The following is a 12760-nucleotide window of genomic DNA, read 5'->3' on the forward strand; positions in this document are numbered from 1 at the left end:
GGAAATTTTTTTACGATTTTCGCGTTCCTCTATTTACTAATATCTGTACTGGAAGAATAATATAGAATAATCGTTTTTTAATAAATAGATAAATAATAGATCGTACTTATACGCTCGCCTGTAAATACGGACGGAATTATATTAATTATTCATTTAGTATTTTATGACATCTAGCCTAGCTGATTAATATAATATTTCCAGAAATGGTGTGTAAAAAGCATTATATATATCCATATAAATTCCATTTTAAATCTGATATGCATTATTGAAATTCTAGTGATTGGCGCAAAAAAATCACTAAATTCGTGGACAAATTAATCGCTTTTGTTTTTATATCCTTAATGTTTTGAAACTTCAACGTCATTTGTACAAATCATGCGTTCTACTCTCCATCTTCTGCATTGTCGTTAATGAGTTATTCTTTGAATATTAAACAAATCTTATTGGTCTCCTTTGTTGGGTGTTATATTCTCTCGCGAGCTTACGCAGATCCATTTGGAGATCGTAGGACTTGCTCAAGCCGTGATCCATCAGTCTCAAATCTCTCTTTCGGCGGCCCAACATCATCGGTATCATCATTGCCATTGTCGCCGGCAACATACCTGTTGTCGTACACAGGTATGATAATTATAAATTAAATTAAACAAATAAAGAGAGCGTCTGAGATTTTTTATTGTATTAATTAATGACAGATTTTGCAAGACAAAGTCAGAAAAAAATCTTTTTCAATAATGACATATAGAAAATTAAATTAATATCTAAGAATAAAATTAATATTTAAGGGCGTCTTCTATTTTAAAGCTATTTACTTCGATATTTTTGTATTAATATTTTCGTCTTTAGATAATTTCTGTCAGTTAATTAGTGTTATAAAAAAATCTAGAACACTCTGTATATTAAGATTTCACGATTTAAAGACAAAATATGAATTATGTAAATTTGAGCTAAATTTATTTTTATTAGAAGATTACCGTTGACGTAATAAATAGAATATACAATTTGATGATAATATTTAGCTAAAAAATGCACAAAGATAAGAAGACGGAATCTAATTATTTAACGTTGTTATATCAAAAAAATATAAATATTAGCATTTAGTTTAGAGGCTAGATTATAATATTATTTTTTACAATTTTACATTAGATTAATGTATTTTTTATATATCATTAAATTAATATTTATCAATTTTAATATTTAACATGTTTGCCAAACTCACTTCTCTTAAATGTTACTATTAAATTTATCACATCAAATTAAAATATAAATCTGTCAAGTATACATATTTCAATTTGTTTTACAGTACCTGCTCCGACTGCTGCCAGAACCGCCGAGCTCGACGGTTGTCCGCTCAAAGTGTGCCTGATCGGTCTTTTGTTCGGGATATTCGGTTCGGTCGTCAATTTCCCCATCTCGTACTCCTTGCGGCTTTGATCGACGCTCTTGAACGTCTTCTCGACTTCCAGAAGGCCTCCGTGGGACGTGGTCGTGTTCGTGCCATTCGACGGCAGCACCGTTAATCTGACCTAGGTAAACGATTTTTCATAAAGCAACTCTCAATGATACTTTTATTAATGAAAGAGAAAATCCAAATCAATAATAATTAACATCGCAAAATTATATGTCGATGATTACTGATCGCAGCTTCAATCAATGTCGGATAAAATTTATCAATTTTAGAAAATGATTCGATGACAAAAAGGAAAGGGACACATTTTAATCTAAATTAAGTTCAACTTTATTCCCTCTCTTTGATCATCTAGCCTAACCTGGCGTTTCGAAGTCATCACGGGTAACGCAGGCCTGTTGTATCTATTCCCGTTCCCGCGATTCGTCGCGTTGGTCTCCGAAATGTTTACCGTATCAATCTTGATTGATCTCTGTCTCGATTTGGAATATCCACGGTTCGTTGACAGGAGGATCCACTGGCCGTCACCGCTCGCCGGATGATTCGGTGGATGATTATTTGCGTACTGATAATGCGAGAAATTTGGTCTCTCGGTGATCAAGGTGGGTCGAGGTCGATCTTGATCATATTTAGATGGATAGTCGTGCCAATCGCTTCCATCTGTCGACTGATCCTTCTCCGGGTACTTGTCGATAAACTGATACGGAGTCTGAGGTCTGGACCAAGTGTTGGGGAAGTTGGCCGGTCTATCGTCCGTGATGATATCGCTATTTGGACGATGGGTTTCGTACTTGTTCCAGTATTTCTCCAATGGCCACTTTTGTGCCGTGTCGTCGGAGTGATAAGGAGGACGGGAAATCGGTTTCTGATACGGGCTCTCGTTGTTATCGGACCAATTCGGTTTCGGCTTGTCGAACCTAAAGATTCAATCATTTACTAGGAATTCAGTCTTTATCGAAAAATATTTTAGGTACCAAAAGGTAGACATTTAATCAGATGTCATCTAATAGGATTATTACCTTTAAAGATTATATTTGATTATTTCTTAAAAATTAATCTGGATTTCTTTTTACGGATTTCTTTAAATAAGCGCAGAAATGAATATAAATATCTACGAGACTTTTCTTGATATATTACTGGATATATCGCTGCCAACTCGCGAGAAAGAAAGTTTCAATTGTGGAAGTTAATAGTAAATATCTCTCGTCGTAATGAGCACGAAACCTATTTTCAGACTCGTATATAGCCTCGCATAGTGAAAGGAAAATTGACGGTTGCGGCATTTACCACGGTTTGTTGTTTTCATAAGTGGGTCTCATGGTATGTTCGCTGGCCCATGGTTTCATGCTCGGTTTATCCCACGGCTTTATCTCTGGCCAAGGTCGTTGCGTGCTAGGATTCGCCTGCCACTTGGAAATTTTGCTCTTAGACCACGGAATTGCCTCTAACGTCACCCAGCCGTTCCTGTCCTCGTAAGTATTTGTACCGTAATATTTGTTCCTCTTCAAGGTGTCGTTTAGCGCCTCGCTTAACTAAGAGCCGGGAGAGACAGCCGGAAATTCATCGACATATTTTTTATTACGCAATATTAAATTAGATAACATACATTAAGCATATTTTACAACAGAGGATATTTATATTTCATATAAGTGATTTTACTTTATATAGATTAATCATATTATACGTGTTATTATTTTTGTACTATTTTCAATTAATAATATATCCTCAAAAAAAGGATATAAATTATAAATTTATGATAAAAAAAAAATATAATAAAAAACTTTTAAATTAGAATATATATTTTTATTCTAATTTTGTATTTAACATTTTTTTTTAATATTCAAGCCTTCATAAAGAAGAGATAAAACTCGATATATTATTATTATTATAAATTAGAATTTATATTTGTTCCTTACCGCATCATTTTCTGCCGAAGTAGCGTTTGCAATTTGATCAAATTTTTCATTCTGTTCAGAAATGGTTGTGGTCTCGGCGGTTTCGTTATCGATTTCGAGGACGAGAGGCTCCACGGGTGGTTTTATGATTCTAAAAGGATACTTGAAGCTCTTCTCGGTGGTACTCTTTATCTTATTCGCGTATTCCTCGAGAAACTTATTGAGTACATCTGGATTGAAAGTCGATGTCTCATCGAAGGAATTTCTCCGATTGTACTGATTGCTCGATATTTCTTTGGTCATCCTCTCGTCCTCGATTTGATGCTCGTTACCCGAATTATCGTACAGAGAATTCGGCGTGATCGCTATCGGGTCCTGAAGAATACGCAGATTGTCATTCTTCGTTTTAAACATTTCGGATGCATTCGTCCTCATTTTCACGAAGTATCTCGTACTGCATTGTGATCCATCTAACGTCAAGATCGTCAGGAGCAGATAGAGCGCTCCTCTCGGCGTCATCTCTAAAACAAGATTTTTTTATTTCGCACATACAGAATTTTATTAATAAGTCTCCATTCTATCCCGATACTCTAATATTATTTTTTATAATTTGTCTTACAATATAATATGCTAGTTTTATTTTTGTTTATGCAGATTGCAAGATCTTGTCTTTGATTAAAAAGAGAAGTGATATATAGCACGTATTAATAATTATAAAAATTATAAAAGAATATTATTTCAATTATAAATTATTTATTATAAACGAATATTGTCTCCTAAAAAAGGGATTTTTTATCAGCCAAAGTGTCTAAAATAATTATTAAAATGGAGAGGACAAAACCACAATGATTTAGTCGAGCTGAATTCTTAAGGGAAATCGCAATTTGTCAAAATCACTGCCATTCCTCGGCTCGAAACGCTCCCACTCCGTAATTATTCGCACATCGTCTACTTGATTCTACTTTTGTTGACGATAATCCGCGTTCACAGCGCGTCGCACTGACCGTGTCGATATTAGTCGTGTCCGAGTCGTCTTTAATTACATGAACAACGGGGCCCGCGGCGCTTGTCGCTTCGGGGGAGACCCGTTACAGGAACCAACCGCGCCGTCAACAATAATAACAATAGGCAACGACGACAGAGCGACGAACGTTACGAATGCGGACGGAAAAGCGGAAGTGTGGAGTTACAGCGCGGCCTCGACTCCTCAAGGTCCGAGATGGCTCTGTTGCCGAGACGTTGCCCTCGTTTGCTTTTAATCCAGATCCCCACTTGGTCGTTGCTTGGTCCATTTTACATCCTCCTCCGATCTTCGCGGCCTGCTCTTATGCACTGTTCCTTACTTCTCGGCTTGGTGGTCGACTCGGAGAACGGGCGCCGTATTGTCTCTCCTTCTCATCCGCGCGCAGACTCTCTCTCTCTCTCTCTCTCTCTCTCTCTCTCTCGCTTTACCATAATGCCTCAGAGGTCTTCCCTCTTGGAGAACGTTCTTGGAATACAATGAACACAATAGAAGGCGAGGTCAGTCGCCGGCTACGATCGATGATCCATCGTTGGTCTCCGACAAGTGAATGATGCCTGTTATATTTTTGCGCGCGCCCGCGAGGTACTGTTGGACGTTATACGGTACCAAGATAGCGGTTTCTAAAGTGTTCGCTTTTCTAAGCTTCGTGCAGATGCAGATATCAAGTAGAAAAATATTTTCTATTTTTACTCAAAGAGTTTATTTATTTACTTTGGGATATTTTGTTTCTCTCTGTCAATCTTTCGAGAAGTAACGAGTATATTGAATGACTAGACAAGGAACGTTCTCCCAATCCAAGGTGGAAATGTTTTTCTAATTTTGTTTACATTTCAAATATTGCGATATGCTTAGATTTTAACAAACTATTTTTTATTCAGTTGTGTGAGATAAAATTAAATGAAATATAACATATAATCAATTTTTATCGCAGAGATAAAATATAATGCACCAAATGTCAAATATATTGCACAATAACAATTGAAATATATTGATATAATTAATAAAAAAACACTACACAACATACATTTAATACTTTTTAAAAATATGACTTCAAATTCCAATTGTGAATATTTTTTTTTTTTTGGTCACGGATAAACTTCTCAATCATTCCCCCGTTTTCTCCCATCGAAACACTTCTATTACTATTATAAACGAATCTCGTCGATCGATCCGCCCATATGCTAAAACAATCATTTCGACAAGTTATTTACAATGCGCTTTCTCATTTATCGGCATCTCTAATCAGGCACACTTACAACATCGCAAAAATCTAGCCACTAATTCGAAACATGACTGAATACATTCGAACGAGACGAAACAATCGTGTTTTCAAACGTGTTCTTTGATCTCGCGATGGTTTAATCGCCACTGTCGGGATTATTTCTGTCGCCTCGACAACGCGAACGCTTATCAAGACGGTAAAGAGGATATAGTAGAGGCGTAATTGGCAGAGAAAATCAAGTCAATCGCCAATAGTTTTCATATATTGATCATTGATTGTCGTTCTTTCCCGAAGAGACTAACGTTTGAAGGCGACGACGAAAGGCAATAGAATGATAAGAAACAGACCCAGACCGCCCGTCACGCGCTAATTACAACGCGCTCGTGACAATCAGCCCGGGTGACGACACGAGCCGCATCCATCGCTTTATCACGGTCCGGCTGGCCGACTCCGGATGGATGACAGTGTCATTTTCACGCGGACTTTACGTTTTGTCAAAATGCTACTTTCACCATTTAAACATGGTAGAAACTGATGTTCCATGGTCATGAGTTGTGCTCTCTCTTCTGGTCGCCTCCTCAAGGCGCGGCCTTATAGTAGTTTCGGTTTTGCCTTAGAGAGATTGGGCATGCGGGAGGAACTCTCGGGTCCTGTTAGTCCTTTCCAAATCGATTTCTTATCTTATTTGTCAAGTGTCATGATAGAGATCAAAACAAAATCTAACAAATAAAGTATTAAAAGAAATATGCTTTTCTCTCTTTTGAGTTTCTTCGACATGTTTATAATTTCATATGTGATTTCATGACTATCTTTTTCTCTATTTACTATAAAAATAAGTAAAAAATAATATAATTCATATTGATAAGTCCAATCAATAACCATAAATATTAACCAATATCATAAATTATAATTTTTTTATTTCTTGAATTAAATTATATCAAAATTATATATGTATTTCTCATACATTTAACTATAATATATTTGAAAAGAATTTAAGATAATATTATATTATAATAATTATAATATTATAATATTATATTATAATATTATATTATTATAATAATTAAAAGTTTAATATAGGAAAAAATATACAGATTTTATTGCTACTATTATTTATTGAATAATTTTAACAATATTTTTTGACAGATGACGCAAGTAACATGCATCAATGTTATGATTAAAGCGAATAGAGAATTATTTATTTATTTATATGATTTATTTGCACTCTTTATTATACATATTTTTACAAATTAAATGCACATGTAACGCAATCGTAAAGGAAAATGTAATGGAATTTCTGATCGAATGGCAACATAATTAAGGACATTGTAAAGAACAAAGAAGGTTGATTTTCATGCTTCGACAAATTGCCGATTTGGCCTTCTTCGATGCAGATGAGTACAGAATCGGGTGTCGGACAGACAAACGTAGAATCGATCGTTTACCGATTTTTGCGCTTTCGCGGCCCAGAAACCTCCGTCGTTTTTATTCCTCGTGTGCCCCCTTCCCACCTTCCTTCCGCCCCTACCCTTACCCCTTTCTCATTTACGATGATTCTTACTCGTCGCGCGAGTGAAATTCATCTGAACAATTTCCGTTTTACGAGCAGCTTCCGATTCTTCTGCCGGATTTTCACCGATCTAGGATTTTTTGCCCAGCCACGACCCAGAAACAGGCGATTTCATTTCTCGTCTCTATCTGCGGTTACGCGTTTCCTTCAATTTTTGCAACGCATTATTGCATTCTTATCATTTCAGAAAAAAAAATTGACAAAATACGTTGCATCACTTTAAACAATTTTTATTTCCATTTTTAATTTTTCTTGAAGTTTGTTACCAATGTAAAATATCGCCTTTTGAAATATTTGACAGTAAATAACTCGGGATTTTATTTAACAGCTGTTCGATAATAGCAAATCGTTTTTTTAAATTACAGAATACGAATAATCACATAAAACAGATCTTGCCTCTTTTATGGTGAATAATAGATAAGATCGTGCATTTTCGGAATTGCAGAGGAGTACGAGATGGATTTTTCTTACCACCAATTCCGGTTACGGCGTGGTTAGCGTGGCCTACTCAAAACCGGAATTGGGTCGGTTTAGATGTAGCTAACCGCGAAAACGACTACGATGATGATGGAAAAAAGGAAGAATGGTTCGTGCGAGTGCGGCAGACGTCTACTTTCATTGTCGGCCATACCAGAGGGAGAGTCTCGCGATGGCGAGAATGATATGGGAAGAAGTGGAAGGGGTGAAAAGGGTACTTAGATAAAATCTAGCCTAGATGTTGAAAAACTCGCGCGATAACAGAAAGTTTTCAAGAAAAGCGGACATATAATCGCGGAGAAAATGACACGAATTCGAAATTGGCATACAAATATAATTTTAACAGAATTTTTAATTATGGGAAATTATAATAAAAATAATATTATTAAAATTATTATTTTTATTAAATTGTGAATCTTCTTTTTTGCTTGACTGCCTCTGATAACGATTGCTTTTCTTTTTAGCAGGCCCTCAATAAGTGATGAATCATATATTCTAATTCTATTTTATTTGAATTCAAAAATGTTTAAGAAGGAGGCTTAATGTTTATATAAGAAATGGATTATATAAAAATTGCCTCTTTCTCTGTAAAACAAGTTCTAAGATTTATCGCGTGTATATATAGAACATATTGAAATGACCTCGCCGTGAAACAGGGTCAGACTCTCACCGCTCGACGATAAAACTTGGCTTAGAAAGTCTTTTCACCCCTTCCGCTCATTACACTTGTACTCGGCGAGTACGTCCGAGGCAAGGAATGTCTTCTATCTTAATTACGCAATTTAGCAATCCATTAAACGTTTCACTTGCTTTCATTCAATCCGAATCTTTTTTTATAAAATCGTGAAATTAAAATGTAGTATATATCTCGATAAAAAGTTCAATTTTTCAATAAATGATTCAGAGTTATTTGCGTTTGTAAGTAGCGATTGTTTCTTTCTACAATTTAATAAAATAAAAGTCACAGAGACTTTAATTTGATTTTCTGACTGTAATAAATTTATCATTTTTTTCCCGATTATTGATAAAATTTGGAATAAAAATATACAAAATATAAAATATAAAATAATAATAAAATATAATAAAATACAAATAAATAAAATAAAATAAAATAAAATACAAATATAAAATCTGGAACAAAATTACAAATAAGAAGAACAGAAGCTAATGATAATAATAAGTATTTTACCTCTTTTTCTCCTCGATTAATAATTAATTTTATGTGAAATTGTTTTCGAAAACATCTAATCTCATCGTCGCGACAATGTGCATTTGATGCACCGTGTACCATCATGAAATCTGCTGGAACTAAAGATCGCAACACTTACTTTGTCGACGACAATTAGAGTACGGACAATGATTAAGCCACACAGTTCCCACATTCACGCTTTTTAGCGTCCACATTAAGGTAACTCTTGCCTTCGTGAGTTAAAGTCACAGTATGTCGTACTAAATCCTTCAGTCGCGGGTTCCTCGCAATGGAAACAGCTGTCTTCAATAGTCGCTCGTCATCGTCACTCCATTTGCACTGACCGTTGACTTAATCGACAACTATGCGGTTGCATAAGATCTCCAAACGTCATTTGTTCCCGCTTCATCTTTTGCTCGCCGTGCTTGTATGCGCGTGGAGCGCTGAAGTATCTGAAGTCATATGCGAGAAGGTCTCCTTTAAGGAGACTTCTCTGGGGGATCGGCATTCGGGTCAGGAAAGGACGACATCTGCATCAGTCACCAATAATAGTCAGAAATTAACATCGCCAATCGTCTTTGAAACTCTCCTCCAAAACGATACCAACATCTTTAGACCCAGTATACACTTAGGCGAGATCGAGCAGCCCAAGAGTCGAAAGAATCCCTTCAACAACGTGCAACACGTGAGATTCGAGAACAGTGTTCATCTAGACACCCAGAATGCCCTACAAAACGCATATCAAGGTGTTTCCAGTTTGATGGATGAAGCGACGCGATCGAGTAAAATTAAGTTGCAAGACGATATTCAGATACCGTCGAGTATCCGTCATCCCTTCAATGATCAGCGAGAGGTTACAGAGATCGTTTCGAGGTCACCGCTCGAAGAGGTCACTGTCGGACACGTGTCCCTCGATCAAGCGTTTTTCCAGAACATCTTGAAGAAGCCAGAGGACACATCGACGATCTTCGGCAAATCGATGACGGATCATCGATCGACCGGTACTTATTTGGATCTGTCGAGATCTCCTCCGTACGTCATCAATTATTACGCCAGTCAAAATCAGAACGCTCATCAGCCGTTGCAAGAGACCACTCTCGAGATGATAAAGAAGCCCGAGAGTAACGGCGTCTTGGTTGTTCGGCAGTCCACTTACACGAGGAAACGTAAGTTCCCCTATACGTTTTATCAACCAGGTGACGAGTATCACGATATACAATACGTGGAAGCGCCACACACGACGATGGCTTATCCGCAGATGAGAAGGTGAGTTTAGGGAATTAATATTTTTGAGGAATTAATGAAGCAATGTTACATTTATACCTAATGACTTCTACATAAGACTGAATTCTAAACACATATAAAACAAAAATATATCATTTGCAGTATGTCTCCTTGGAAAAAGATCATTCACCTGATCGGGACTTTTCTGCCGCTGGGTCTACTGTTGGCGCTGACGCCCAAGGTTGTGCGGGTCGACAACAACACGACAACGTGAGTCGCCTCTTCTTGCGTCTATTCGCTCATATTTTTTAATCCGACACAAATTTCGTTCCAGCCAGCCTAGCATCGTCCTCTCGAAACTTCGGGTCGCCGACCTGCCAATCGAGCATAAGCAGGCAGGTCGCTCGCTCGACGAACAAACGACGACCGTCTGCGAAGATCGATCGATCTGCGAATTGATCCTGGCTGGCGGCGAATCGCAGTCCAACACTTTGCAGAATATCCTGTGGAACTTGGCTACTAGGTAACTGACAAACTTCAGTTTCATTTCGCTGATCGACACATTTAAAATAATACGAAACAAAAAAAGAAAATGTTCTTTTCTTTTATTAACAGAACTGCAGATGACGTGGCAAAAAGGAACGGTCTTCGTGAGATATTTAGCGCTGTGAGAGAGAAGGATTGTACGAGCATCGATTGTTAATGACCGTTTAGGGAGCCTGAAAAACCACTTACAGCCACACGCGCGATCAGTTTCGCGCTCGATGATTTATGGCGTTAATATTTACACGTTATGCAAATTCGTGACTTTATGCGTGAAATAGCAAGAGTACAAAAAATATTATAATTATGCCAATCACACATTACATATGTATAATCATCATAACATATATATGTCGGTTACATATAATAAATAATTATTAATAGAGGGAGATATATTGCGATATATTAAAAATTAATTATACATCATTCATCTACAAAATTATTCAAGAAATTTAAAGACCTTTTTGTTTAATTATTCCACGATTTAATTCTGTGCATGAAAGGCATTCTTTAATGATGTTCAATAAAAATATGACACTGTCGATAAGTGAGGACGATGATTTTTATATCACACGTATTATTAATGAACCATTCTTTCTGCGTAAGCAAAACAACAAGGCGCGAAAGTTGTCGTAAAAAATAACGAAAAAGGGGATGAAAGCTGGATTTTTTAAAGAATGAAGTACCGGGAGAGTGGGAGGGTATGTGTTATTCGGAAATTCGTTCCGCCTGCGTGCATCCGTGCCGACCTCGTCCCCGCAAGTGAAAGTAGTCGGTTTATAAGTAGGTCGGCGTTATTCTACGGCGAGCGAGCGCTTGAAGAATTTATGGATGCACAAGGGACTTTCGGTCGACGGGCAAGCAGCTGACCAATTATCGCACACGCGCCGCGCACACGTTAACACGCGCCGACAATAATTACACGCGGTCAAACCGAGGCGATGAGGCGCACCGCAATTTTTAATTAACAAGGTGCCGGTGAAGTAAAATGGATAATTTGACGGCTAAGTGTAACGACGCTAAATGTAGCAGGCAACATGTAACGATGACTAAATGTAATATGTAATGGCTGGATGTAACATGGCATTCTCTCTCTCTCTCTCATTTACTCTCTTAATTTATATTTCATATTTTAAAAAATAATAATTTCTCCCTTTCTCTCTCTCTTTTTTTTTTAATTAATTTAGAATTTTTTTTTTTTCAAATGATATTATTGAAACATTTTGCGTAAAAAATAGCAATTTATGAAAAGGAAATAAAAATTTTTTGCTGAAATAAACTTTAGAAATAAAAGTGAAAAATCACATTTTTCGTATAATTATATAATTATAAAATGTAAAAATTTTACTCTGTAGGATATTTGTGCGAGCCTAATTTTGTTAGAAAAGAAATTGAAAAATATTAAAGTATTATTTTAAAACAAGATATATCAATTTTATTAAAACTTTAAATTTTTTATATAATATTAATTATTAAAAATTGTAATAAATATACGAGACTATATAATACTGTGTAGTATATGATATAAAAATATGAACTCTATCTGATTATTTTACTGAGAAAAGACTAATAACAAACTGATTGAAAAATCTATCATAAGAAAATATTATAGCAGAAATAGAAAACTTTGCGAGATCATTCCTTTTCTCTTTCCACATTTAATTATTTATTATTAAAGAATACGTATAATGATTTTATGTATATGTGTGTAAACGTAATATAAAACTTAGTTTATCGTAAAGCGCGCAAAATTATATATATATTTAAATATTTAATTATGATTAACATAAAGGCATTATATAAAAATATAAAATTTTTATGCGCACTGTCACATGACAACATATATTTAAAATTGTTTTACACGCAAGAAAAAATTTTTATTTTTTCTTTCGTGCACAATCATTATTACTATTTGATCATTTATATCCTTTCAAATGTATAATAGTTGCATTATTTTATAAATGATACGGCGGATCTACAGTGGCATTAAAAACGTCGGTAATAAAATGAGTTACAAAGCATTGTCTTACATGTCTTCGATGTCATCATTTGCGGCAAAAATGTCTGTTTAAAGTATCAGCATATGCGAGTCGATAAAAAAATAATTGGCAATTGAGAGAAACAAGCGTAATAAAGACGAACACCGCAGTTGGATTTCGGGTCGTTACGAATCGCCGCTTCTCCATTTTCACTTCAGGAATGCAAGAAAGC

At 35.8% G+C, this 12760-nt stretch overlaps 2 protein-coding genes across 4 annotated transcripts; one reads left to right on the top strand and one right to left on the bottom strand.

Moving 5' to 3' along the window:
- Positions 1-4: 4 nt before the first annotated feature.
- Positions 5-10483, bottom strand: LOC126857737 (uncharacterized). 3 transcript variants are annotated; one of them, XM_050607453.1, is made up of 6 exons: positions 10197-10483; positions 3322-3821; positions 2693-2937; positions 1767-2322; positions 1304-1523; positions 5-602 (listed from the first exon to the last, which is right to left on the bottom strand). In XM_050607453.1, the coding sequence occupies exons 2-6, from the start codon at positions 3817-3819 to the stop codon at positions 430-432; spliced, it is 1692 nt and encodes a 563-aa protein (XP_050463410.1). In that variant the 5' UTR covers positions 3820-3821; positions 10197-10483; the 3' UTR covers positions 5-429. The 3 variants fall into 3 exon arrangements, with proteins under 3 accessions (XP_050463410.1, XP_050463411.1, XP_050463409.1); XM_050607454.1 differs by lacking the exon at positions 10197-10483 and adding an exon at positions 4305-5116 and having other exon boundaries at positions 1304-1518; XM_050607452.1 differs by lacking the exon at positions 10197-10483 and adding an exon at positions 4305-5114.
- LOC126857742 (uncharacterized) lies at positions 8822-11788 on the top strand. Its single transcript, XM_050607463.1, has 4 exons — positions 8822-10048; positions 10169-10276; positions 10341-10529; positions 10622-11788. The coding sequence occupies exons 1-4, from the start codon at positions 9147-9149 to the stop codon at positions 10707-10709; spliced, it is 1287 nt and encodes a 428-aa protein (XP_050463420.1). The 5' UTR covers positions 8822-9146; the 3' UTR covers positions 10710-11788.
- Positions 11789-12760: the final 972 nt, after the last annotated feature.

The sequence above is a fragment of the Cataglyphis hispanica genome, chromosome 22 (genome assembly GCF_021464435.1).
Source record: "Cataglyphis hispanica isolate Lineage 1 chromosome 22, ULB_Chis1_1.0, whole genome shotgun sequence".
NCBI lineage: Eukaryota > Metazoa > Arthropoda > Insecta > Hymenoptera > Formicidae > Cataglyphis > Cataglyphis hispanica.